The sequence below is a fragment of the Dasypus novemcinctus genome, chromosome 8 (genome assembly GCF_030445035.2).
Source record: "Dasypus novemcinctus isolate mDasNov1 chromosome 8, mDasNov1.1.hap2, whole genome shotgun sequence".
Taxonomy (NCBI): Eukaryota; Metazoa; Chordata; class Mammalia; order Cingulata; family Dasypodidae; genus Dasypus; species Dasypus novemcinctus.
Window position 1 is genome coordinate 61,873,459 of NC_080680.1, and position 27,037 is coordinate 61,900,495.

Sequence of the window (27,037 nt, forward strand, 5' to 3'; positions counted from 1 at the left end):
AGCGCTTGCCTGACAAATGGCAAATAGACAAGATTTATACATTCTGCAGTTCTGGAGGGGACCTAGCATGGAATCTAAGTATTTATGTTAAACTTTTGTTTTAGAAACTGTTACACAGCAATTAAACATAAATCTAATTCTAACTTTGGTTAATAAGGGATCATCTTATATCAGTTCTTCCTCTTACACAATAATCCATATCTTAGTTTTTATCTCTGGTTTCATATGAAGGACCCATTTAACCTTTGGCTTTATCTATTTAACTTTAATGAATTGGTTTTGTTTAGTTGGCTTTTAAAGCACTTACATATTTAAGTGCATTAGTTTCCTGAATCTTCTCTAATTTATTAAACTTACATACATACATTCTCACACATACATATGTATCATCAATTTTGGTGTTGGCTATAAATTACTCAATATGTACATTATGGGGGCTCATAACACAAGGTGTGTTATGGCATGATGATAGAGAACTACTGTTATATACCAGTATATGCCATTCTAGGCTTTCCAAAACAATTTGATCATAACAGTTCTCTGCCAGGATTTTTTTCAGTGACTCTACATTGCCATATAATAAAGACCAAGGGGCCTGGCTGGGCCTTTCTCATCCTGTCTGGCTGCCCCAGCCTCATCTGCAGTCATGGACATTGCCTTCATGCCTGTACATTCCTATCTGCCCACATTTCTCCCTGCCCACAAGTAGTTCCCCTTCCTCTCTGAATGTCAGAGCCCAGCAAGATCCTGCCTCTTCTGTGAGAAACACATCCCTGGTATCCTCCCACACTGAAGCCAAGAGGTGTTCACAGTCAGGAGCACTCATTTAACAATCACAGACCATCTTACCTTGATGGGCAACTTCTCATGGCTGGTGAGTTAGGCTTTCAGGTCATTGAAGGCAGGGACCAAGTCTCATTGAGACCCCCAAAACACCCAGTCCAAGTATGTAAAACTTAGAGAGCAGTGCTAAAAAGATACATGATAAGTCTGCAGATCTTATAGTTATTGAGCACTTGATAGATTCCAGGGCCTTTTTTTAAAATAAAAAATCAGAGCCAACACTTTACAGATCTTTCTTTACATATATAGCTAATTTAATCCTCACTATCCTACGTGACAGTTGCTATTATTATTCCCATTTTACAGATCCTCATCTGTAAGCACCTGTGTGGTTAACATGAATTTGAACCCGAGCAGTCTGTCTTCACAGTCCCAGCTCTCTTCACCTCTATATTCCACTGCCTCATGTATTTTCTCTTGTAAACCTCACAACAACTCTGAGGAAACAAGACTCAGAGCTCATGCTTGCCAAAATCTCATGACTGCTAAATGTTGAAATAGGACCTAAATGCTAAAAAACCCATTTGTTTTCCACTATGCAGTGACATTTTTCCCAGTCTTCTTTACTATTTGTTCTAAAGCATTAAATCTTTAAGAAATGTGATGTCAGCCCTAAAATTAGTAGTTTTCACAAAACCCAATTTCTGTTGTCTATCTCCAGATCAGTGTGTCTGCCAGTGTATTAGTTTCCACTTGCTGCTGTAACAAATTACCATGAATTTAGTGGCTTAAAATAATAGGAATTTATTATCTTACAGTTCTGGAGGTCTGAAGTCTAAGATCAGTATCACTGGGCTGTGTCTGCAGGTCTACATTCCTTCTGGAGGCTCTAATTGAGAAAACTTTGTTTACCTTTTCAAACTCTTAGGGACCACCTGCATACGTTGACTTGTGGTCCCTCCCTCCATCTTTAAAGGAGATCACTCTCAACTGATTGCCCTTACCTCCTCTCTCTGCCTCTGATCCTCCCACCTCCATCTTAAGAGGACCTGTGTGATTACATTAGGCCCACCTGAATAATCCAGGATAATCTCTTCATCTCAAGATCCTTAATTTAATCACATTTGCAAAGTCCCTTTTACCATAAAAGGTAACACATCCACAGGTTCCAGGGATTACAATATGGACATCTGGGGTTCTTACTCAGACCTACCATGGTCTGCTGTATTGTGGACTAAGCACAAAATCCTTGGGATTTGGAACCTTCCCTTCTCCTACCACTTCTCTCCAAACCCTTCTCTCTAAAATGAGTACCATATGCTTCAGAGTTGGTTCTTTATTTATTTTATTCTAAACAAATAAATTTTAAAGAAAAATGAGAGAAAAAGAAGGGTACTAGAAGGGTTAAATTGAAATGAATGAGAGATTCCATGATGAAGCATAGTTTATATTTCTGTTGCTTAGGTTTTATGTTCAGGATTGTGTCCATCTATCTGTACACACATATTGAATACATATGTGCAGAGACTGAAACAATCACTAGAGCCCCTATTTTTCTCCTTGCTTAAAACTATGATTATGTTGCCATTTCCCTATAAACCATTTTGAAAATTAAGGATAGAATTCCAAACTGCCTGTAGTTCAGCTGTGTAAAACAGGCATGTGAGAGGAGTTCCTGCTGATAATATCTTTTAAAAAAGAGTATCTTAATGATAACTTTAAATGCTTGAGAGTGAAATTTTTCCTTTTTCTGGATTTAAATACACATGTGCACACACAGAAAAGAATACCTTGGTTTGGATTAAAGGGCTGAATTCTGGTAGAAAGAGTCATTATTGTAATCAGTTTTCTTACATTCCAGTGACTAAAATATAAATCCATATATAAACAGAGACTATATTTTAAATTTTTTGTCTCAGGAAGAAAAAAATATTAGCATGTTTATCTCATTTTTAATAGTGTATAGCCCAAGAAAATAGACATTGATCCTACCTTTACAAGCAACAATAATCATAAGCAAAGCAGAGATCAGAAGTCAGAGTTCACATGTGGAGTGCTTTTTATTTACTAACAGAAAAATCTTTGGCATAATTGCTCTGAATTTTAGTCAGTGTGCAGTCCCATCTTCTCAAAGTAACAGCAATATTCAACACAGGAGATAAACTGCACATTCCTTGTATACTCAGGGTTTTTTGTTTTGTTTTTTTATTTTGTTTTTTGAGGTACCAGGGGCCAGGGATTGAATCTGGGACCTCATATGTGGGCCAGCACTCAACCACTGAGCGACATAGGCTCTCCTGAGTTGATTTTTTTCATTGTTTTCCTTGTTTTTTTGTTTTTGATGTTTTTTAGGAAGCACTGGGGACCGAACCTGGGACCTCCCATATGGGAAGCAGGTGCTCAACTGCTTGAGCCACATCTGCTCCCTCAGGGTTCTTTAAGAAAGCTTAATTAAGATATTAGATGAGCAAGATAATACTAAACCACAAAATGCTTCAGGTAAAATTTCTATTCTCATTTTAATAATTTTGTTTAGTCAGTGGGATTCCAGTCATCACTTTTCTGTATTTGTTTAAGAATTAATTCAACTTGGCTCATTTAAGAACCTTATACACTAAGCACTGTCTCCTGCTACATTTGGACCTCTCTACCTCGCATATCACTAAGTTACCTCAAACACCAAAGGTCTAATACTAAAGTTGATTCATACCTGCCTGCCACCCTGTTCCCAAAAGACCTGGTCTTCCTTCACTGATCTTTATGGTGTGCATGGCTCCACCATCTATCCTGTTTCCTAGCCAGAAACTGGAGCCATTCTCAACCTCCTTTTGCCCTTCTACACAGTCAACACCCAAGTCCTGCTAAGTGCACCTTCTGTATTTCCCAGACTCCCTTCACTTTTCTACTTCCTTATTCCACTAGCTTTGCTCAGGTCTTCACAAACAACTAACCAAATCATTACAAATATCCTTTTCCTTGGTCTCCTGTAATGCCTTGCCTAACTCTGATCCAGTGTTTCCCCAGCTGGTATTTATGATTCTTTACTACAGGTCCTCTCTTGATCCTTTAAAATATTCATATGTGCTGAGACTCCCCAAATTGGGGGATAAGCTGCAGTGTTATGTAGACTTCTTTGATCAGGGAACCCTTTATCCATGGCACAGCTCTCAGGGCGATTTTCCATTGAATCCTTTTGCATATGCTGCCTGATTCATTCTCTGCAAGTTGGATCATGTTACCTCTTACTTAAAAACCCTTAGAGCGTCCCCATTGTTGCAATTATGTCCTAAGTCCTTCACTATCACTCATATGGCTTCTCAGCCTCACTTCCTAAACACTCTTCTCTATGAATGCTGTGCTTCTTCTCAGGACTCCTCAGTTATTTAAACATGCCACGTTCCTTCATAACCTTGGTGTATACACACACAGTCTAACTCTGCTAGCAGTTCCTGGCCAACTTCTCTTACATCACCTCTTTTGTAGTGTTCTCTCCAACTTTTCTATAAATTTCTACATTTCCTCTGTTATAAAACTTGTATATGACATTTTATAATATTTTTTCTTCCCCATTGGATTTTAAGTGCTTGAGGTTTAGTAACCATTTTTATTGCTCTTAAGTCAGCAGCACCTAACACAATGCCTGGCCCTCAGCAAATACTCAATAGATGTTTGATGAACAGATGAATGAGTGAATGAATGAATGAAATGTAGATACTGTAAGCATACAACATTATTTGAAACCTGGAATTTTGATCTTAGAAACAGAAAAGTGAATGTAAATATCATTTTGTTTTAGGCTCAATAAGATGGCTTGAGGTACCAAGGAAATGAACTCAACTCTCAATATATTAAACTATGAAGATGAGACCAAAAGTGTCACCCCAGGCAGAATTTATTAATATGCTGATTATGGGTAGATCTTAAAAAATACAGGTCCCTTGACCAGTATATTTTTGATTGAAATGTAACTTTTAAGTGTTTTCCATATTGTGTATTTCTTAGTTATAAAACCATGACCACCATATATCATGAAACATGCTTGGCAACTTATAGGAACAATACATAAATTTGATTAGTTATTCTCTGCTTATTGAATATATTTAAAGATAATACCTCCTTAGCAGAGATCTACCCCTTCATAGCAGAATATTATTTTGAATGATGATTCATAAAGACAAAGGATTTACATTTCATTTTATTAAATATCTCTTGCTTTGCTCCTTTTTTTTTCTTTTAAAGGTATTATTATATTTTAGGAGGTACTAGGGATTGAACCCAAGACCTTATACATGGGAAGCAGGCACTCAACCATTAAGCTAGCCCCACTCCACTGCTTTGCTCCTTTTAATAACTTCTACTTCTCACTTAAGAATTATCAACTTCATGAGGTAATCTCAGCACATTCACACTTTCATCACAGGCATTGGAGCCTTTACTAATTTGAAATGTCACCTACCATAATTTTTTTTTAATTTTAAAACACCTTTTCACCAATATAAACATGCTGAGGAAACATTTTGAGCATAAATGAGACAAAATACTTAGGAACAAAATTCATGACAATATTGGCTCAGCTAGAGTGGTATCAACCAAACCTGAAGAAGTGTAGGGTATTGAGCAGAGCACATGCTGTGACTGGCTGAATCCCTCTGTTGACTTCTTTAGAAGCTGTTTCTGGCTAATGATAAAATAGCCTGATAAAAGGTAGATATTCAGCCCATCAACTGAGTTTTTATCTTACATCTTTTAAACATATGGACTTTTGGCCCTTTCATTCATCTAATCATCAACTCAACAACAAAACATTTATAAAGTACATATTCTTTGCCAAATACTGCACTGGGCACTTGGGAATATAAAGATGAAAAAATTCTCTTTCCTCAAAATCTCATAGTCTGGTGTGCACGCAAGGAAGTGGGGAAAAAGAGCAGACACATAAACAACTGGCCCTTATCGGAAAGTTGGAATACCCTCCCAGGTCAGGGTGAAATGGGAGACGATTCATTCCACCATGATGCTAGGGGGTTAATAGCAGCTGTAATGAAGAAGGGTCCTTCAAGAATGTCTTGGAAGTTTCTAGATAGAAAAAGAGGTAAAGGGCATTGCTCACAGAATGATCAAAGGCCTGAGCAGAGAAAATGTCTGTGTGCCCAGAGAAAGGCAAATAGTCCATTGTAGCTGTAGGAGAGTGAAAAAGAATGTGCCTGGCAAGCTCAACTCAGGTGAGACTGCTAGGACCCTGAAGGGCATTCTCACAAGTCTGGACTAAATCTTCTGACCATTGAGAATCCCTTAAAAACTTTATGAGCGCTTTTTTTTTTTAATTTCTTGCAGCTGTTTTGTCATCATGGTGTGACATTCTTCTGTATAGATTTGGGGGAGGGTGGATTATCAGAGGGTCTGTCCTTAACTTCTATCTGTGATTGATGATGTAGCTATGTTATTTTAAGTGAAATGTCACTTAATAGCACAATGTTATTGCATTTCATTCCTTGAAATAAGACAATTTTCTCAATTCACTTCTTCAATTTGAAAGAAGAAAATTAGCCTGCCTTTCTCCTCTTTGCCAAATTCACTAAGAAGCTCTAGCTGAACAGCTTAAATCTCAGTTTGTTTTTGAAGCATTTATTCAAATTAAATGGAAGCCCATGTGCCCAATATTTAGAAAAAGGAAATTTCAGCCATCAAGTAATGAAGAGATCTTTACCCCTACAAATCCAATGTTACTAGTGAAGTATCTAAAATGTCAGTCACTGTGTAACAGAAACTTCAAGACATGTTCTTTATGCCTGATGAGCTGATAGGACCCATGGAAGAATTTGTGAATTATAATCAAAGAATTTTTAAAAAGTGGTTTGATGCCATTTTGAGGTTTAGGGCATAATTATTTTATGATCCAGCCATTGTTTCTTTCATAGAAAAATACACCACATTTTCACTACAGTGTAAATATTGATCATTTTGAAATATCACAATCCTCCAGCATCAGTTTAAAAATATCACCCTACTGTTATGTTCATACTCTGTTCACTCCTTTACTGGAAACCAAACAAATCATTAATTTTACAAGAAAGAAAAGAAGAGAGGATAGGAAAGAAAGAAAACTGGAAATTGATTCATTCAGTCCTACAGTCTCTTATTAAAGGTATAACTAAATCATATTGAGCAAAAGTTTTGAAAACAATTCTTAAGCATTTAATGTGATTAAGGCTTCTTTGGGTGAAATTGGTTGGAGCGAACGGAATAATTGAAGTGTTGATTGATGATTCCAAGAGAAATGGGATGTTTTTAAGAGACATGGAAACACAGAGCTGAAAGGAACTCAGAAAACCAACCACCCAACCTTCTACATGCTGTACATGAATGAGTGCCTCCTACATGCTCTACATGAATGAGCATATTGCAGCACTCAACAGTCTCCACAATTAGACCTCAATTCACCCCCCCCTTTAAAGCCTTATCTGCAATTAAATCCCTCCTTCAAATACTTCATCTTCAGACTACAACAGAGTCCTTACCATTCTCTGAATAGGCCTTGTTCCTTCTGTTCTGTCCTTCCCAAATTCTCTCCACCTTTGTTGAAATCCTCTGAACATATTCCTTTCAGCTTACATAAATGATATCTCTTCTCTGAAGCATTCTCAAATTGGCCCAATCTAAAAAATGCACTAGTCTCCGTTTATTCCCATGACCCATTGTTTATGCTTCTGTTTTAGCACTTTCAATCTCCTGCTTTGTGTCACTGTTGATTGTGTTTTTTTCTTCTTCTCCCCTAGGTTAATAGGTCCTGTGACTAGGTGTTTATCTTGTTATTTGAATTACTTGTTTAAAACGACAAGTTTGATATCTTGCACTCAGTGGATGCTTAGTAAATAATTATTAAATTGCATTGAAACAAACATACAATATGTCTTTGCTCACCAGAATTAAACATTTGGATAATGGCCTTCTTCTCCAAAGCAGGATGCTCTCTAAATTATAGCAAGCAGATGAGTAACTATTTTGTTTTTAAAGCTCTACAATTTAAAAAAGTTCGTCGTTTGCTAATTTCACTGTCTAACACATGGAAACTTCTCTTCAATACTTTCATTCACACTAAATATCTAGAATGTGTCCTGGAAATAGAGTAATTTATAAGACAAATTCAGTACCTGCCCTGATGGAACTTAAGAGACTGTCTAGCTCAAATCCTTTCAACTTCATGTATTCATTCAACATTAATTTATTCAATACTAGTCATGGAACAAGCATGGTTCTAAGTACTAAAGATACAGCAGTGAAAAAGAGAAAATCCCTTCCTTTGTGGATTTAATATTTTAATGGGGGATAATATCTGAAAGGGATGGGAGCTATAAAAAAAAATGAGGTAATAGGCAAGAGACTGATTTAGATACTCTAGCTAGGAAGGCCAGGAATGGCCTCTCCAAGTAGATGACAATGGAATTGAACCTGAATGATTAGACACAGGTTCTGAAGGGAGAAAGAGAGAAAAATAGGTGTAATTAGGGGGCATTTGGGGAACTTGGGAATTATCTTGAATGACATTTCAATGACAGATACAGGCCATTGTATATCATGTAATAACTTGCAAAAATGTGCAGGGAGAGTGTAAACTACAATGTAAACTATAATCATCACTTACTGGCAATGCCCCAACATGTGTTCATCAATTGTGATAAATGTATCATGCTAACGAAGGATGTTGTTGATGTGGGAAAATGTGGGAGGGCTAGAGAGTGGGGCATATTGGAATCCCCTACATTTTTTGTATAACATTTATGTAATCTACATTTTTTTTTAAGAAGTGGGGGGAAAAAAGGAAAGAAAGACACAGGCATATGAAGATCTGAGAGCATTCCAAGGAGAAAAAAAAGCATAAGGGTGAAGGCTCTGAGGGAGAAACAAACTTGACATGTTCAAGGAACAAAAAGAAGCCTGGTGTGGCTGGAATATAACAGAGAAAGGGAGAGTTGTATGAAATGAAATGTCAGAGGCGGATAAGGACTAAAGCATATAGAACTTTGCAGGATAGGTTTAGAGGAGTTTAGATTTTATTCTGATTGCAAGGGGAAGTCATTGGAAGGTTTTATACATAGACATTACATGGTCTGATTTATGCTTTTAAAACATCATTTTTGAGACTTTATAGAGAATGGACTGTAGGGGCATTAGTGATATGTTGAATCTCTTCCATTGGTTCTCCAGAGCTACTCTTTACTGTTTTCCATCTGTGCTCCAGGAGGTTGACCTACATAGATTGCTTCAGTAAGCTTCTTTACACTCTCGATACTGATTGTGTTCAACCAGTGGACACTTTATCAGGGCATCAGAAGAAAATAGAAGCACTCTTCAAATAATCACATTCAGTACATCTATATCGTGCTGGAAACTGACTGATGAAACTAGAAACTCGGAGACTGGTTAGAAAGCTTTTCGGTAGTCTAGGCAGGGGATAATGGTGTCCTGGTTTATTATTTATTCTGAAGGTAAATCTAACAGTATTTGCTCATGGATTGGATATAAGGGAGGAATGGTGAGAAAAATTAAAAATCTAAAGTAGTTCCAAAGTTTTTGCCCTGGATGTGACTTCATTAAATGAATGGGGAAGACAGAGACAGGAGCAGATTTAGAGTACAGTTGCTGGAGCAGAAGTAGGAGTTTCTGTTTGAACAATTTTAGATAAAGATGTCAATTTGCAAGGAACATGTTGCATAGCCATAAGGGAGAGGGCAGAGCTTAAAATTTAATTTTTGACTTAACTTTTTTTTCTTTCAATTGTGGTTTCAACAAAATTAAATTCATGGAAGAATTTTAGTAATTTATAGAATAGAGAGAATTGTGAAGACCATAATCTCCATGTTTGGCAAATCCTTAGGAGTCAGTAATCCACATGGTTAGTTTGTAGTTATAAAGAGTTCTGAGGACAGGCTGAACAATAAAAAGTTATAATGAATATGATTATGGAATAACTGGTTAGAGAGAATTTGATAAATCTAAGGGAATGTTGAAACTAAGAAGTCAAATCATGCAGCCAAATTAAAGTTTAAAACCAAAGTTTAAACTTTAGTTTTAAGTCAATTTTAAACCAAATTTAAAATAAATTTTAAACCAAATAAATTTTTAACCAAATTTCAAACTTTGGTTATCCATAGTAATAAAAAGCATTACTCTCAGTGAATGGGATTCTTAGCCACTAATTTAAATTTGCCTTAACCATTAACATCAATTCCACAAAGGGACTTACATTTGCAAAGGCCCTGGGCTAGGCAGTGGGGTTACAAAATGAGTTAAGAAATGAAATCCTTTAAGATTTATTTAACTGCTACTGAACAAAAGCTAAAATGAAAGACTTGCTTCTCCAATAATGGTAAAGGCCAGTGAGTCACCAAAGTGAACCAGAGAAGCCAAAGATGTGGGCCACACACAGCTTGAATCATTAGCTCAGAGGCCAAAGATTTGTCCTTAATGAAGGACAAGGGACATCCTAGACAAGCCCTTGGAAGGAACTATTTGGATCTGTGATGAATAACAAATGGCCTGCAGCCCACCACAAGTAGTCCACCCAGCCAGTAGCTATATTCAAACATAGCCTTTTGACTCAGAAATCAAAGGGTTAGGGAGAATGCATTTCCAGGGCCACCACAGGAATGCTGGTCCCCAATTTGCATCATGGACTGTCTCCTGCTAGTCAGGACGGTCATGAGAGTTGATGCTGAGGGTGCAAAGCACTATCCGTCCAGTGGTGTGAGAGACCAGGCTTTCCGAAGGCTTGGGGCTTATGAAGTCTGGAACCCACGGTATTGAAGCAGTAGCCAGAGAACTGTCCATTGGTTAAACAAAGGGAGTTCCCACAATGACAAGAGAGAGAAGCCTGCTTTGGGTCTATTCTACCTGCTGTCTCCACCACCCTCAGTCCAGATTGTAGTGCTCAGTAGGATCTCCATAAATGTTGCACTGGATGGAATAAACCAATTCTAGTCCTTGTGTGGCCTTGGTTGGGTCACTTCACTTCTCTGAGCCTCAGCTTTTTTATCTATAAAGTAGAAATAAGATGGACCTCATAGGGTGGCTTCACCTTTTTCCTTAGCCTTCTTTTATTCAGTAAGTGGGTAGATGATCCCAACCATAAAGAAACACTTTTAAAAAAATCCTATGGCACTCAATGAGGTTATTTTCATTTCAAATTTTTTAATTTTTGAATGCAAAAAAGTTGCTTCCTACTGTTTTAAATGACTTGAAAGGCTTAACTAGACAAAGTTGATAGTTTTTCTAACTTCACTATCCAGTAGCTCTGTGGCTTCAAGCCATTCACAACTGCAAACAAAGGGCATGTTTGCTCACGTGGGGTCCAGACAACCATTGGTTCTAACAGACATTCTCTGGTACCCAGGTTTTCCCCTCTACATTTATTTTATTTCCATTGGAAATGGTGAATTGGCATTAGTTTGAATTGATGGTTCTCAACCCTGACTGCACAGAATAATTACCTGGGGAACTTTTAAAAACAAAAACACCTGATGCCTGGGATCTCCCAGAGTTTCTGATTTAATGGTTTGAGGTAGGGCCTAGGCAGAAGTACATTTTAAAATCTCTCTGGTGATGTTAAAATACATGCAGGGTTGAGACCCAGTGAGTGAGAGAGTGAGAGTTGAGTCACAGCAGTGTTCTAATTGTACTCAAGGATGTTGTTAATACCACCCTAACCCTGACTGTGGGCAAATATCACCCTTGCCATTCTGGGTAGAACCTATTGAGTACAGACCACAGTTTATTCTGAGAGGCACACTGCTGCAGCAGGAGCAGCTCCCTCAACACAAACGCTGATGCTTTTTAAACCCAACAGCAAGTCCGTGGACAGCAGGTTAAAGACAGGGAGCTATTCTTCTTCTCCTTCTTTGTTTAATTTAGATGACTATGATATAACATAAAATTAACAATTTTAAAGTGAACATTTCAGTGGCATCTAGTACATACATGATATTGTGCAACCACCACATCCATCTATTTCTAAAACATTTTAATCACCCCTGAAGCAAACCTGTCACCCATTCCCTTCTTCCCTCAGCCCTGGCAAACACCAATCAGCCCCTGTCTTTCTGAATTTGCCTATTTTACATGTTTCATATAAATGGAACCATACAATATGTTTCCTTTTGTGTCTGACCTCTTTCACTTAGCATCATTCTGAGGTTTGTTCACATTGTAGCATATATCAGGACTTCATTCCTTTTTCTGGCTGAATAATATTTGATTGTTGTATATACCACATTTTGTTTATTAGTTCATTTATTGACAGACACTTGGGTTGTTTCCACCGTTTGGCTATTGTGAATAGTGCTGCTATAAACATTGGTGTACATGTATTTATTTAGTACTTGCTTTCAATTCTTTGGGTTTTATACCTAGAAGTATAAATTGCCAGGAATTGCCAAGTCATATAGTAAGTCTACATTTAACTTTTTAAGGATCCACCATCTTGTTTTCCTGACAGTGGAAATTTCCACCAGCAATGTAAGAGACGATTTCTCTACATCATTACCATTGTGTGCTATTTTCCATTATTTTTATTATAACCATCCTAGTAGGTGTGAAGTGGTACTTCATTGTGGTTTTGATTTGCTTTTCCCTGATGACTATGAGGCTGAACATCTTTTCATGTGTTTGTTGGCCCGATTTCTGTATATCTTCTTTGGAGAAATATCAATTCACATACTTTACCCATTATTTAATTAGGCTCTCTTTTTGTTGTTGAGTTACAAAAGTTCTTTTTATATTCTGTATATTAGACCATTTTATATTCTGGATATTAGACCATTTTCAGAGGTATGATTTGAAAATACTTTCTCCCATTCTGTAGATTGTCTTTTCACTTTCTTGAAAATGTCATTCGATATATAAAAGTTATTATTTTAATGAAGTCTAGTTATTTTTTCTTTTATTGCACATGGTTTTAGTGTCATATCTAAGAATCCATTACCAAATCCAAGGTCATGAGCTTTAATCCTATGTTTTCTTCTAAGAGTTTTGTGATTATTAAATTTAGTTAGTGGATCCATTTTGAGTTAATTTTGTATGGTCAAATTTCATTCTTTTGCATTGTGGGTATCCAACTGCCCAACACCGTTTTTTGGAAGAGACTATTCTTTCCCCATTGAATGGTCTTAGCACCCTTGTTAAATATCATTTGGCCATAGATGTATGGATTTATTTTTGAGCTCTCGGTTCTGTGCCATTGGTCTATATGTCTTGTGCAATTACCACCCTGTTTTGATTGCAGTAGCTTTGTAGTAAGTTTTGAAATCAAGTAGTGTGAGTCCTCCAACTTTGTACTTCTTTTTTAAGACTGCTTTACCTATCTGACTCCTTGCAATTCCATGTAAATTAGAAGATTGGGTTTTCCATTCTTGCAGATGATTTTTAGAATTGGAAGTTTGGCTATTTGTATTTTAATAGGGATGGCACTGAATCTACAGATTGCTTTGATTGATATCACTGCCTTAACATATTAAGTCTTCCAATCCATGAGCATAGGATCACTTTCCATTTATTTACGTCTTCTTTAATTTCTTTCAGCATGTTTTATAGTTTTCTGTATATAAGTCTTTTACCTCCTTGGTTAAATTTATTCCTAGATATTTATTCTTTTGGATATTGTTGTAAATGGAAGTGTAAATGGATATTGTTGCAAATGGAAATTTCTTTTATTGTTTGTTCATTGTGTGTCTCTTGTGTGTTACTCTTTTACCATGCAACTTCACTGAAAAGAGGCTATTCTTGAGGAAAGCAGAGCATTCCCTAAAACCTTTACATATAATATTCCCAGCAAAGAGTAGTGATAACTTGGTGTATTAGCTAGGGTAAGATCTGAGTGTGAAAGAAAAATCAAAATAACAGTGGCTTAAATAAGATAGAAAAGTATTTTTCTCACACATAAACATAGGCAGCCCAGGGCTTGGTATCATGGCTTCACAATGAGGCAGCCAGGCATCTTCTACCTTTTTGTCTATCACAATCTAAGATGGAAGCTTAAATTTCATATATTGTGTTCACATTCCAACCAGCAAGTAGGGAAAAGGCAAGGAAAAAGATACCTCACTTTCTTTGTTGGCACTTCCCTGAAATTGCATATAACCCTTCTGTTATATCAGTTGGCCAGCCCTTAGTCACATGTCCATGTCTACCTTCAAAGGAGGCTGGAAAATAATAGCCTTTATTCTGAAAAGTTATGTACCCAGATAAAATTAGGGACTCTCTTAATAGTGAAAGGGAAGAGACAAATACTTGGAAACAGCTAACAAAATGTGCTGCAGGAGGCCTGCCTTTACCCTCATGCAGCTGGATTGTAACTATTAAATTACGTGTAAACAATGTGTTTGATTGGATTCCCACTGAAAACTAATGAAATGAGGTCATTTTTCTTGCCTCCCAAATTTCAATAGATATGGCTCCCACTGCCCTAAGAAATCACCAATCTCACAAGGAAAGTGTTCCCAGGGAGTTCTTCAGAAAACCAGGCCTTAAATCTAATGCCTGTTCAATGTGGTAGAGTAGGTGTTTATACTTAAGAGAGAAAGAGTTGTCTTTTCAAATTAATTCCCCCAGATTTACACTGATGGCAGTCACTTGTGTTCACACTGGAAGCAGCATAGATTATTTTCACTGGATTGTAAACATGTTTAACACTATTAATATACTAGCCTTTTAAGCCAGTTGTCTTGGGAGGCTGCAAATCATAGTTCAGGAGCAACTTTCTAAGATTTGAAAGACCTTGAAATAGACCTTGAAATTCCTGGAGGTTCTAGTTAAATGTTGTGATTAAGAGTAGAGAGTGTAGACCTTACTACGAAATTCATTTCAAAGAGAGGAAGCAAAATTCTTTGGACTAGTTCCTGATTTTTCTTCTCTTTTTTTTAATATTTTCCCTTTTTTCACTCTGTCCTTGGTCAAGATTACGGTAAGAATTGGCAGTCAAAAGAGGCTACTTTTCTATACTGAGTTAACTTTCTCTTCCTTCCTTATCAGTGTTCTAGAACCTGTGGAGGGGGCATTCAGAAACGTGCAGTTCTTTGTAAACAACGCATGGCTGATGGCAGCTTCCTGGAGCTCCCAGAGACCTTTTGTTCAGCCTCAAAACTGGCCTCTCAGCAAGCCTGCAGAAAAGATGATTGTCCCAGCGAGTGGCTTCTCTCTGGTTGGACAGAGGTATGTGTGCTCCTCAGAAGGAAAGAGCAGAAGAGGCATAAAGAGAAAAAGAAGGCAACCCCAAACAGGAACAGAACAAAACAATCCTTCGAACATTACGGAACAGTATTTTTGAAACCATTTATACTTCAGTGTGTAACTAGCTTTTAACCAGGTTTCAGGGACCTGAATTGAGCAGCCAATCCTTGCCCAGGAATTGGAAGCATGGAACTGTAAAAAGACTCCTTGCAGAGTAAAATCAGGCCTTGCTATGCTGTCAGGGCAAGGATTCTTTTCAAAACACTGGGTTCTTCTCTATCTCCTCATCCCGCTTCCTGACCTCCATGCACCTCCTACTCCCAGATGTTTCCAGTCTCTACTCAGGAAGGGCAAAGCCTCTCCTAGTTCTCTTCCAAGTTACTGGACAATAAAGAACATGATTTATTAGGAAAAGAAAGCCAAGGAAATCCTGCTTCTTTACTGTCAGTTTCCTGGCTCTAAAACTTCAAAAACTTCCCAGCAAGAGAACTCGATTTCCCCTGTTGCCCTGCATTTGGGGAGATGATTCCATCAACATTTACAATCCCTGAGTTTCCCTCATAAGTTAAGAATATACCTTTAGCTTATTTGTTTTCAGCCCTGACTACTTTGAGTTCCCTTCAACTCCCCCAGCTTCACAGGCCTGCCTGTCTTCCACATAGAAGTCCCCTGATAATTACTGCTTCACCAACAGATGTAACCAAGAACAGAGTCACTAGGCCCGAAGTGAAGATCTCTGTGTTGAAACCAGATTCAGGTTCCTCCCCTTTCTTGTACATAAGCATTTGAATTAGCCTTCCTGATCCCATTGCCTTCTTTGCATAATATACGATTCACAATATGGAGCTGCTGCTGATTGAAATATATCACAGGGACACTTGCATCCACAGATGGGAAAGCTGCCTCTAAAAATGACGATTACAGCTCTTTAAACATGCATTCTTAGAATCATTGCCCTATTTACTATCAACCCATACAGAAATCCACCAGATGGTGCCTGTGAAGTGTATTGCTATTGAGAGTTAACCCGCGTTACCATAGGTTTTGTAATTTGGCTGTAAAATTGCTTTCTGGTGGAAACTCATCCCAAATGTCCCAGACAGAAGGGAATAATTATTTTTTTCATATTTTAGGAACAGTTTTGTTTCAACAGGATTAAGAGTGAGTATGTGTGTATGCATGGACATGCTAGTGACAATTTTTCCATGAGAATATTGATTTGAGGTATGGCATTATATATGGAAAAATTGTAAAAATAGCAGTACAAGAAAGAGCACTGCCATTTTTGTCAAGTGGCTGTAGATGAAGACATTCTCTTATCAGAGTATTGTAAAAGGCCTTGCTTTCCTAAGTCTGCCATGCACAGGATGCCGAGGAAGGGACTTGTGTGCTTTATAATTGTCCTTTCATATCCTTGGGGTTTGTGGTCTCCTGAGCATTTGGGACACAGAAAATTAAGAAAACCTTCCCTTCAGCCTGCATACTTGAAGAGAAGGGGATCCTTGTGATTAGGGTTGAGGAAAGGATATCACTGAAATGAGGACTGCCCATTAGGTAAAGTAGGCCTTTAGAATAGCATTGTGTGACCTTTAGAATAGCATCATAATCAAGGACAGGCCAACCTAGATTCACATACTGATCCTGTCACTGACTGACTCTGTAACTCTGGGCTAGTTATATAACCTTTCAAGGACTTAGATTGTTCATCTGTAAAATGGATATCACCATGGTGCCCACCTATATGGCTATTGGAAGGCTTCAATTAAGTAATATACATAAAGTACTTTGTACCTAGTAAGCATTAACGCTTATTATTATTATAATTCTTGTCCATTCCTCCTCATTGTCAGGAGAAGAGGAGGAAGTAAAAGGAAGTACTTACATTGACTGGCTAGACCGAGGCCACAGCCTAGCTTCTACCACAGACTGCTGCTTTTCCAGGAGGAAGAAGTTTCACTCTGGGAACAAGGAGTAGTTAGCCCTCATCCAGGGAATGTTATTGGGTTCTAAGTTGTCCAGGTTGATGAGTGGAAATTCCAAACACTGGGAAAGGACAGAAGTAATCACCAACTTGCTGAGGCTAAAGTCAAGCTAGTGCCACACAAAAGTGTTCATGGGGATGCTCGCAAAAGCTCCACACTGGCCTTTCATCCCCGTGGCCATTCTTTCAGCCCCCTGGTTGAGATGACATGCATTCCACACCCCCCACAGGACTCCCCTAGGAGAACTGAAATCCTGAATGATCTATGGGTTGTTTTTCATCCTCAACTATCTGGGCTCAATCTCTTGGTTACTGCACAGAATCCCTCAGAGACAGAATTAATCCAAAGTCTCTTTCAGATACTTCAAATGAAATTACTTTCAGGTTCTATTCTGAGAGTAAGACATGCCAAGAAGCCATACTGTTCTTCTTTAAAAGAAACCCTCCTTTCTCCTGAAATAGTTGGCTATCAAGTATTTTAAATCATATTTTTGTGAAAGTTATGTCCTTCAAAAATTATTTTAAAAATTAAAGTCAGGTTCATCAATTTTGGAGTTGAAGATACTTAGAAGATCCTAAAGCCTCGTTATTGTTTTAAAAAATTAAAGCCATAAAGCCCTTTTTAAAAATTAAACATTACTGTGAAGCTGAAGATCTAAAACAGATAAAATCAGAGCTGTTTTTGCTGAAGTGTGGGTAGGGAACCCAAATCTAGTGGTTGAGTCTTCCTATCACCTAAGAAGCCCCTTAATTATTTTCTTGGCATAGTGATGGAACACTTTGAAATTCACTGCTATAGCCCAGCTTCTCTAAGTTAGAGATAGGTAACTGAGGCTAGAGAAAAGAATTGGACCTGACCAAGATCATATACATATCTTCTGACCCACATTATAATTATTTTTCTTTTTTTTTTTTTAATTTCTCTACTTGGCAGCAGAGAAATGAACATGCTTTTAAATTTTCAGGCTCTTCACCCCCCCTCCCCCCATCCCACCTGATGCCTAGATTTGATGCTGTCATTTATTGTAAAATAAGTGATTGGTGGAATCTGAAACCAATCTCATCAGGGAGGCAAAAGCAGTGGATTTGACACTCATTCCTGTCTTTTATATCTTAAATTTCTTTTGGGGTGGCATATATCACAGCACATGGGACAGAATAATGTCATTTCAATGTGTTACATATAACACTTGAAAATATAATTTTTTGTTTGTGTTTTACTGTCATTTTTCAATTTTACCTGGCATGCTGCCATAACCCTAGTTCAGGCCTTTACCATCTCAAGCCTACGCTACTGGAGCAAGCCTCCTTAACTGACATCCCTACCTCCCATCCATCTCCTACTCCCATCCCTCCCGTAGACTGCTGCCAGATTAACCTTCTCAAAACACCTCTTTCATCATGTCATTCCTCCCTTCAATGGCTCCTGATTGCCTTATGGACCAATTCCAAACCTCCTGTCTGGAAATTAAAGCTCTCTGAAGTCTGGCCCCAAACTACCTCTTGAGTGCCTGACACTCCCGACATGGTCCCTCTCTTCAGTCAAACTGGGTTAGTTCTGCCCCCAAGCCTGCCATGGACTTCTCCACTGAGCTACATTTTCTCTACCTTTGTCCTGGCTATTTCCTTGCCTCCCAAGCTCATTCTTGTTTCTCTGCACCCACTCAGATTCTTCTCTAAACCTACCCACACTCCATCTATTTTCAAGACCTATGTCAGGAAATGCTTGGTGTACCATCAGCATTCTATAATTGTTAGGACTAATTGTATAATACTTCACTTGTCCTTTAGTTTTATACTTTCAGTAAATTTTTATTACTATTTAATTTTTAAACAACTTCATTGAGGTATAATTTATATGCTATAAAACTCAATTTAACAAAATGTTTTTAAGGTTTATGTCGTAGCACATATCAGAACTTCATTCCTTTTTATGACTGACTGATATTCCTTTATATGGATATATATATACCACCTTTTGTTTTTGTATTTATCAATTGATGGCCATTGAGGTTATCTCCACTTTGGAGGTACATAATTAATGCTGCTGTGGATATCTGCATACAAGTCATTGTGTGGATGTATGATTTCATTTCTCTTGGATAGATACCTAAGAGTAGAATTGCTGAGCTGTATGGTAAATGTATGGTTAACATTTTAAGGAACTACCAAACTTTTCCAAAGAGGCTTACAACATTTTACATTCCCACTAGCAATGTATGATAATTCCAATCTCCCCACATCCTTGTCAACACTTGTTATTGTCTGTCTTTTTTATTATAACCATTGTAGTGAGTATGAAGTGGTACCTCCCTGTGGTTTTGATTTGTATTTCCCTAATATACTATTTATATTTAACAATGCATTTGGGTTTTGCCCCCTCATTTGATTGGCAGCTCCTTGAGGTTAAGAACTGGCTTACACATCTTTTCTCAAAAGCACCTAGTACCTCACCTCAGAAAAAGTACATACATGACAATTATCTAATGCTTAACATGAAAATATTGTAATTTCCTTGGAAGGAGAAAGGAATTTGCATTAATTGCCATTTCTGTCTGTGCTATTTTAAATATAGCAATTAATTTAATTCCCAACCTTGCAAAATGAGTGTAAAAAGGGGAACTGAGTCTCAGCCAATAGAATGTGGCTACAATATGGGCATGATTCCCACATTGTTACATAATAAATATTCTTCTCTCTCCCTTAGTTGCTGTTGCTTTACCAAGCAACTTCTCTTATATTTTGGTAAGTTTGAGAGTCCATACCAAAACCCACTAGCCACTAGTTGCCTGGACTTACATGCATTTAACCTTTTTTCCCCACCAGTGCTCTACGAGCTGCGGGGAGGGCACTCAGACTCGAAGCGCCATTTGCCGGAAGGTGCTGAAAACTGGGATCTCAACTATTGTCAATTCCACCCTGTGCCCGCCCCTGCCTTTTTCTTCCTCAGTCAGACCCTGTATGCTGGCATCTTGTGCAAGTGAGTACGTCAGAGCTCTGGGGATGGGACAATGGAAGCCAAAGAGCAGCAGCCATAGCCATAGCTGGGCAGTGGCCTTTCCTAAACCCAAAACCAGTAAGAGAGTGTCGCAGGCCGCAAAGCCCCATGGAGGGCTGCAGGCTGGAGAGTTCTGCTAGGGCTCAGGTTTTAAACTACTCTGAACAGATTTGTTCTGTTTAATATTAATCCCCAGAGTTGTAACACTTCTGGATTCTCCTCACCAAGTATGTTAGGGTCCTGGAGCTAAGCAGAACCAAAAAGGTAAACATTTAAAGGGGACATTCACCTTCCCTTTGTCCTCTGCCTCTTTTTATGATGCTGATTTGAATTTTTTTTTTTTTAAACCTTTTAATGAGAGGAACTGCCTTTCCCTGAGACTGTCTGCATCTAGGCCCTTGCTTCTCAGCTTGTCCCCCTGCACCTCATTAGTTATCTGATTTTTGATTATGGCAGCAGCTTGATGGTCCACAGCTGGTAGCCAGTTCCTCCCTTAAAATTTAAAGTGGTAAATGAACTGTCCTGGCCAAAATAAATTCTAGAAAGCTACTTTCTCTTTTCTCTCTTGGCCTCTGTCTCTCTCTTCTCTTCACCTTTTCCTCTTCCCTCTTCTTTGTCACTGCCTCTCATTTTTCCCTCCCCTCCCTTTCTCTTGTCCATCTGTCTAAATCCTCTGTCATTCTCTTCCTTTTATTCCAGGGCCTGGGCGGCTGTCCACAAAGCACAGTCCTCACATTGCAGCGGTGAGGAAGATATACATCCAGACACGCCGGCAGAGGAAGCTGCACTTTGTGGTGGGGGGATTTGCATATCTGCTTCCCAAGACCTCAGTGTTGCTCCGGTGTCCCACCCGGAGGTTTCGCAAGCCACTCATCACCTGGGAGAAGGACGGCCAACACCTTATCAGCTCTGCTCACGTCACAGTCACCCCTTTTGGCTACCTAAAGATCCATCGCCTCAAGCCCTCTGATGCGGGCATCTATGCCTGTTCTGCAGGCCCAGTCCGGGAACAGTTTGTGATTAAGCTCATTGGAGGCAATCGGAAGCTCATGGTCCAGCCCTTGAGCCTGAGGAGTGAGGAAGAAGCCATCACGGTAAGGAAAGTCAGCCCAAATGAGGCCCTGCAGACTCACAAACACCAGAATGGAATCTTCTCTAATGGCAGCAAGGCTGAGAAGCGGGGTCTCCCCGTTGACCCAGGGAGCCGCTATGATGACATTGTCTCACGCCTGCTGGAGCAGGGAGGCTGGCCTGGAGAGCTCATTGCCTCTTGGGAGGTACAGGATTCCACCGAAAGGAACACAACTTCAGAGGAGGATCAGAATGCTGAGCAGGCCCTTCTGCATCTTCCCTTCACCATGGTGACTGAGCAAAAGCGCCTAGACGACATCCTCAGGAACCTTTCCCAGCAGCCTGAGGAGCTTCGGGACGTCTACAGCAAGCACCTCGTGGCCCAGCTGGCCCAGGAGATCTTCCACAGCCACCTGGAGCATCAAGACATGCTCCTCAAGCCCTCGGAGCAGAGAATTCTCCCTGTGGCCATCCCTTCTCACAAACATGTGTCCGGCTTTAGCAGCTCCTTCCGTACCTCATCCTCTGGGGAAGCCGGGGGTGGCTCTCACAGGCCACACCGCAAGCCTACCATCTTGAGGAAGATCTCAGCTGCCCAGCAGCTTTCAGCCTCTGAGGTGGTCACTCACCTCGGGCAGACTGTGGCCCTGGCCAGTGGAACACTGAGTGTGCTTCTGCACTGCGAAGCCGTTGGCAACCCAAGGCCTACTATCAGCTGGGTCAGGAATGGAGAAGAGGTTCAGTTCAGTGACAGGTGAGCCTTGCAGCTACCTGATATAGGAAGGGAGGGAGAGGTGAGAGGGGGCTTAGGGCCACGTTTTGCCGAAGTCACCCTAATCATACTTTCTTCAAGTTCCTTCAAAGCACAGGGCTTGGAGCACTGGGCCTCAGGGATCACATCCTGGGTTTCAGGCCCTCTATCAGAACTGATAGACTATTGGAGCAAAGACAAGTCCTTTAATATTTCTAAACTTTATGCTTTCATCAGCACTACCTACCCACTCCTATCCCCACAGTATCCCAAAGAGTAACGAGATAACTCCCAGTATAGCTTTGAGCTTTTAGCAGAAAGATATCTTTCTAGGCCAAGGCATTATTATGTTACCATTTCATGAGATGAACCATTGCAAACCTTCAACAACAGGACACTGTCTCCATGTGTGTGGTCTATCAGTGCTGGGGAAAGTGCAGCCACCACGTGCTATTCCCCGTGGGTGAGCTCGTCCTCTGTCTGGGCTGGAGAAGACTATTTGTTCCAGGAAGCTTTTATTCCTGATCTGTCCTATGATCAGTTATCTGTTGGTGTCTCTGTTTAATGTGTCACGATGGGGATGGCAGCATGTAGCACTTACTGGTTTCCTTAGGCCATAGCCATTCATCCTGCATACATCTTTTACACCATTGTAAAATGTCAATAATATTGCCTCTCAGCCTTAGGACTTAAAGACCAAATAGCTTTAATAACAACATTAAGTAATATTTTTTTGTGTTTGGTGTTTTAAAGGCATTATTATCATGTTTAACCTTTCCAAAAACCCAATGGGGTAGGTACTATTGTTGTTACCACCACATCATAAGATAAGAAATTTGGGGCCCAGGTGTCAAATCTACATGGGGATGCTGGAGACAGGGCTTAAACTTAGGCAGCATGCCTCAAGAACTTGTGTTCTTAACCTCTCCTTTGGTTTGCCTCTTTGTCCTCTCTAGCTCATAATCTCCTTGATCAACTTAATCATCTTGATCCCTATAGTTGTCTCCAAAAGTCTTTACAAAGAGATTATGACTCTGACCAAAGTTGCAGTAAATCCCCATGAGGCCAGTGGTTCACTGAGAGGCAACTCCAGTGTCAGAATCCCAGGAAAGATGGTGCTGAGAATGATGCCCTAGTACTCACCTCTATCAGTTTACCTGTCCTACCTTTTGTATCCACATAACACCTTTTCTTCTATCAGCTAGTGAGTTTTTCAGTTGAGTTTCTCAAGTTTTATTCATATGCCTTGAGCCCATTGTTCAGGAATGATTCTGTTGGGCTTGAAGAGAATAGCAGTTGGCTGTGTGAGGAAAAAGATGGGAATTAATATTTCTTGACTAAGTTCATACACTGTGCCATAATGCTAGGAACATTAATGGCCATTATGTTAATGTCCCACCCCAAGGGGACATATAAATTGTTACCCTGTTTCAGAAAGGAGGAAATCAAAGCTCACACTAGTTAAGGAACTTGACCTATGTTAGCTCTTAAAAAGCAGAGCTACAAGTGAGTGGGTTCAAACCCAGTGCTGCCCAACTCAAGCCCATTTTGTTTTGAGTAAATTCATGCTTGCACACATCTATACATCACTAAGGCTGCCAAATTGCCTCAAGACCTCTACCATTTTCCACCAGTTAATTCCAGGGTCCTTTCCTTTGAAGTATGCCTTGTTCCTCCTAAGAAACTGTAGAATAAGACAGGGCAATGGGAAACGTGGAGGGGTCATCAGGATTCTGCTCTGCCTGAGACCTGCAAGGAGAACAGGGAGGCCATAGTTTCCTCAGAGATCCAACAGTTCCCTTGAATGCAGGAGATTTGGATGATATCAAAGGATCATGCCCCATCAGGGTTACCTGGTGATGATGGGAATGAGGTAGAAGGGGCTAGATTAGGCTTGAGGGGTCCAGGCTGACCTTGCCAAGGCCCTTCAATTTTCATGATCTTAGTCTCTTCATTTCAAAAGTGAGGGACCTGTTTCAGATAATCTCTGAGGTCCAATCTATCTCCTTCACTCATTTACTAAAGGCTACAGAAGGTAAAAACTCATATGTGGATGGGAAGCAGGGAGAGCCTTGAGCACAGTAACTTAAAAAGCCGAGTGTTTCCCCTGCCAGGCAACTCCCTGAAGTGTGGGAGTGGATCATTTCCTAGGTAGCTCCCAGTGGTAGAGAAGAGCATCATCACTCTTTCTTCCATTCTCCCTTCCCCTGTCCCATTTAGTGCTGCCACAGGGCAGAGACACAAAAACAGTCACTGACTTCTCCTAAGCACTTTGAGCTGATGAATGGGGCTCAGGGAGCAAGAGTTGTCACTGCCTCTCCCAGCTTGGTCAGGGTTCTTGAACTGCCTGTCCTTGTCTCCTGCAGAGCTCCAGCATTCTCCCCAGAAGTTGAACTAGGGACAGCAATTAGATGTGGGTGTCTTAGAGTCTGAAACAGCTTCTTGAGTCTGGCAACTTTCCCGAGCTTCTGTCTGAGAGATTTGTTTGCTGTGGTCCAGTATCTACCCCAAGTGGCAGTATGGGAGCTGGTTATCTCTGGTGTCAAGTCAAAGGCATGAACTCTTTGCTAAGACTCCTATCATGGAAAAACTGGCGTTCTCCATACAGGATCTTAGGGGAAAGGATTGCTGATTTTGACATGACCTTGATCTAAGGGATTAGGATTGTCTTTTTGACCTAGGATTTGAAGTTGTCTAAATGTTGAAATTCCCTGAGACATCAGTTCTCCAGCTGCCGAGGCTGTGCCAAGGGCTGAGCAACCCCTAGGGAGAGTCTCTGCTTCCTTTCCCATCTCAACAATGTTGATGTTGTTGCTGCCTTTTTGATTTGTATCCTCTATTATAGACATTCTTTTGGTTTCGAGATTCTTTTTTTCATTGTGCACAAGTGCTGAGCATCTGAGGCCCTACTTCTGCTGTGTATATCCTGACTCAGGACTTTTATTCAGCTAACTGTTCATTCTTCTGTGAGACAATGTCATATTCAACTTCTGTTCATATTAAACCACTGTAAGGAAAAAAAAGAAAGCTGAGCATTTGACATAACAGGAATTCAGTAATCACATGAGTCTGCAAAATTCTCACTTAAAGCTAATAAACATGCATTTACTGCAGGATTTTCCTTTTTTCATTATAGCACTTGATTTTTTCCTTTTATTATAGAAGTAATAAAAGGATTATAGAACAATTCAAATAATGCCTAAATCCACAAAGTAAAAAGTATAAGTCTCCCTTATCCTTCCAATCCTATTCCCCAGCAGTTAGCCACTCTTATTAATTTGGTATATACACTTTAGAATTTTTTATATTTTATTGAATCCTATGTATACACATAGGATTGTTTTCTAAAATGGGTCATTGCTCATGTTCAGAAATTTGACTTGGTTTTGACTTAACATGGCTAGAAGACATTAATCATATCAGTTTATAGAAATCTGTATTACCTTTTTCAACAATTAGTAATTGTTCCTGAATGCATTCAACTATCCCAAAATTGAAAATTATTTTGGTTTTTCCATTTTTTTAACTCCTTTACGTTTGCCGGTTGCATTGTAACTTTCCAAATGGCCAGTATAGTGTGCAGTTGTTTCTTAGTGCAACTTTTAAAATCGCTGAACAATTATTTGGCCTAGTAATCTCAGGGATACCAATAATCCTTGAAATATCATGGAGTTAACACTACTTTAGCCTTTTAATTTTCATCTTGTCTAGCCTCAGTAGCTTTCAGATGGAGAAGATTTAATGGAATGTTGCTAGTAAAAGAGTCATGGCAACCAGATTTTCAAGGCGCTAGGTCTATGACAGCTGTGGGCAAGTCCTGGATGTTCATTCACCCAGGACATGGGTGGGAGTGGGACTGGGGTTTAGCATTAAGAGGGAGGAAAGGCACCTAATGGGCATGAGCAAACAGTTTTGCCACCATCAAGAGGTTTTTCTAGATCTAGCCTTGACAAAGCTTTTCAATGCAAGTAAACAGCATGCAACAGGGAAAAACAAAAGATTTCCATGACTGATCTTGGACATCATAATTTTCCATTTTACTTGAAAAAAGCCAGTAAGAAATATGGTGGGAGCTTAGTTTTTCATACAGTTTTTCAAATACTATTTGATAAAAGAAAATAAATGGGGAACAGGTGTGGCTCAAGTGGTTAAATGCCTGCTTCCCACATGGGAGGTCCCAAGTTTGGTTTCCGGTGCCTCATAAAAACAAAAACAAACAACAAGCGCATAAAAAATCAATATGGCTCAGTGGTTGCACTCTGGCTTCCCATAAACAAGGTCCCGGGTTCAATCCCTAGTACCTCAAAAATAAAGAAATAAATAACGAAAGGTATCTGTAGAAAAGAGCACAGGATACACAGAGCTACCTTTAGGACTGCTTTACTGTGGGCTGTTGGTGACTTCTTTTGTTTTGAGATTTCATTGCTGGTCTTCATTACTATGTGTATTAGTGCCTCAGAAATGGTCATGTATTTTCAGAGTTCACCAGAGGCATGCTGAAATGTCCAGTGTTAAACTTCAGTAAATTTGGTTTTGGTTAGTACCCAAATCCATCTTTCTGAAAGAGTCTGTAAGGTTCAGCTGCCTGTTGGTCTGTAGGACTTTGCAGTTTATTAAAGTATACTCTAAATAGCCTGAACCAGCAAGATCCTGTTCAAAATAGGAAGAAGGTGACTTGGAGAAGTCTATTACTTCTTTGGCTTTTAAATATGCCAAAGTTTGATGTGAAAGAAATCAATTTTATGAAAGGATGACTAAAATTCAGAAACTACTGCTCTCATCGTTGTGTGTGTGTGCACACACGGGTATATAGAGAATTTACTAGTTGAAATGAACTGATATGTGTTACAGTTTTCTAGGCTGCTCAAGCAAATACCATGAAATGGTTTGGGTTAAACAATGTAAATTTATTCACTCACACTTTGAAGCTGGGAAAAAGTCTAAACCATGGGATTATCAAGGTAATGATTTCTTCCCAAAGACTGTAACATTTTGGGGCTGGCTGCTAGCTATTTTTGTCCTTAGCTCATCACATGGCAAGACACATGGCAGTGACTCCTGGTCTTTCTCTTCTCTTCCAGGTTTCATTGGTATTCAAATACTTGCTTTCCGTGGCTTTTTCTCTATCTCTTTAAATTTCATTCTGCTTGTAAAGGACTCCAGTAATAGGATTAACACCCATCCTGATTGAGGTGGGCCACACCTTAACTGAATAACCTCATCAAAATATCCT

General features: G+C 39.4%; 1 protein-coding gene across 4 annotated transcripts in view; it reads left to right on the forward strand.

Moving 5' to 3' along the window:
- The window catches only part of ADAMTSL1 (ADAMTS like 1), a 1,125,968-nt gene that overhangs the window by 980,289 nt on the left and 118,642 nt on the right, over positions 1-27,037 (forward strand). For all 4 annotated transcript variants that reach the window (XM_058301906.1, XM_058301907.2, XM_071216754.1 and 1 more), the window contains 3 exons: positions 14,806-14,985; positions 19,811-19,964; positions 20,682-21,807. In XM_058301906.1, the coding sequence (XP_058157889.1) occupies positions 14,806-14,985; positions 19,811-19,964; positions 20,682-21,807 (1,460 nt within the window). The remainder of the gene's footprint in view (positions 1-14,805; positions 14,986-19,810; positions 19,965-20,681; positions 21,808-27,037) is intronic.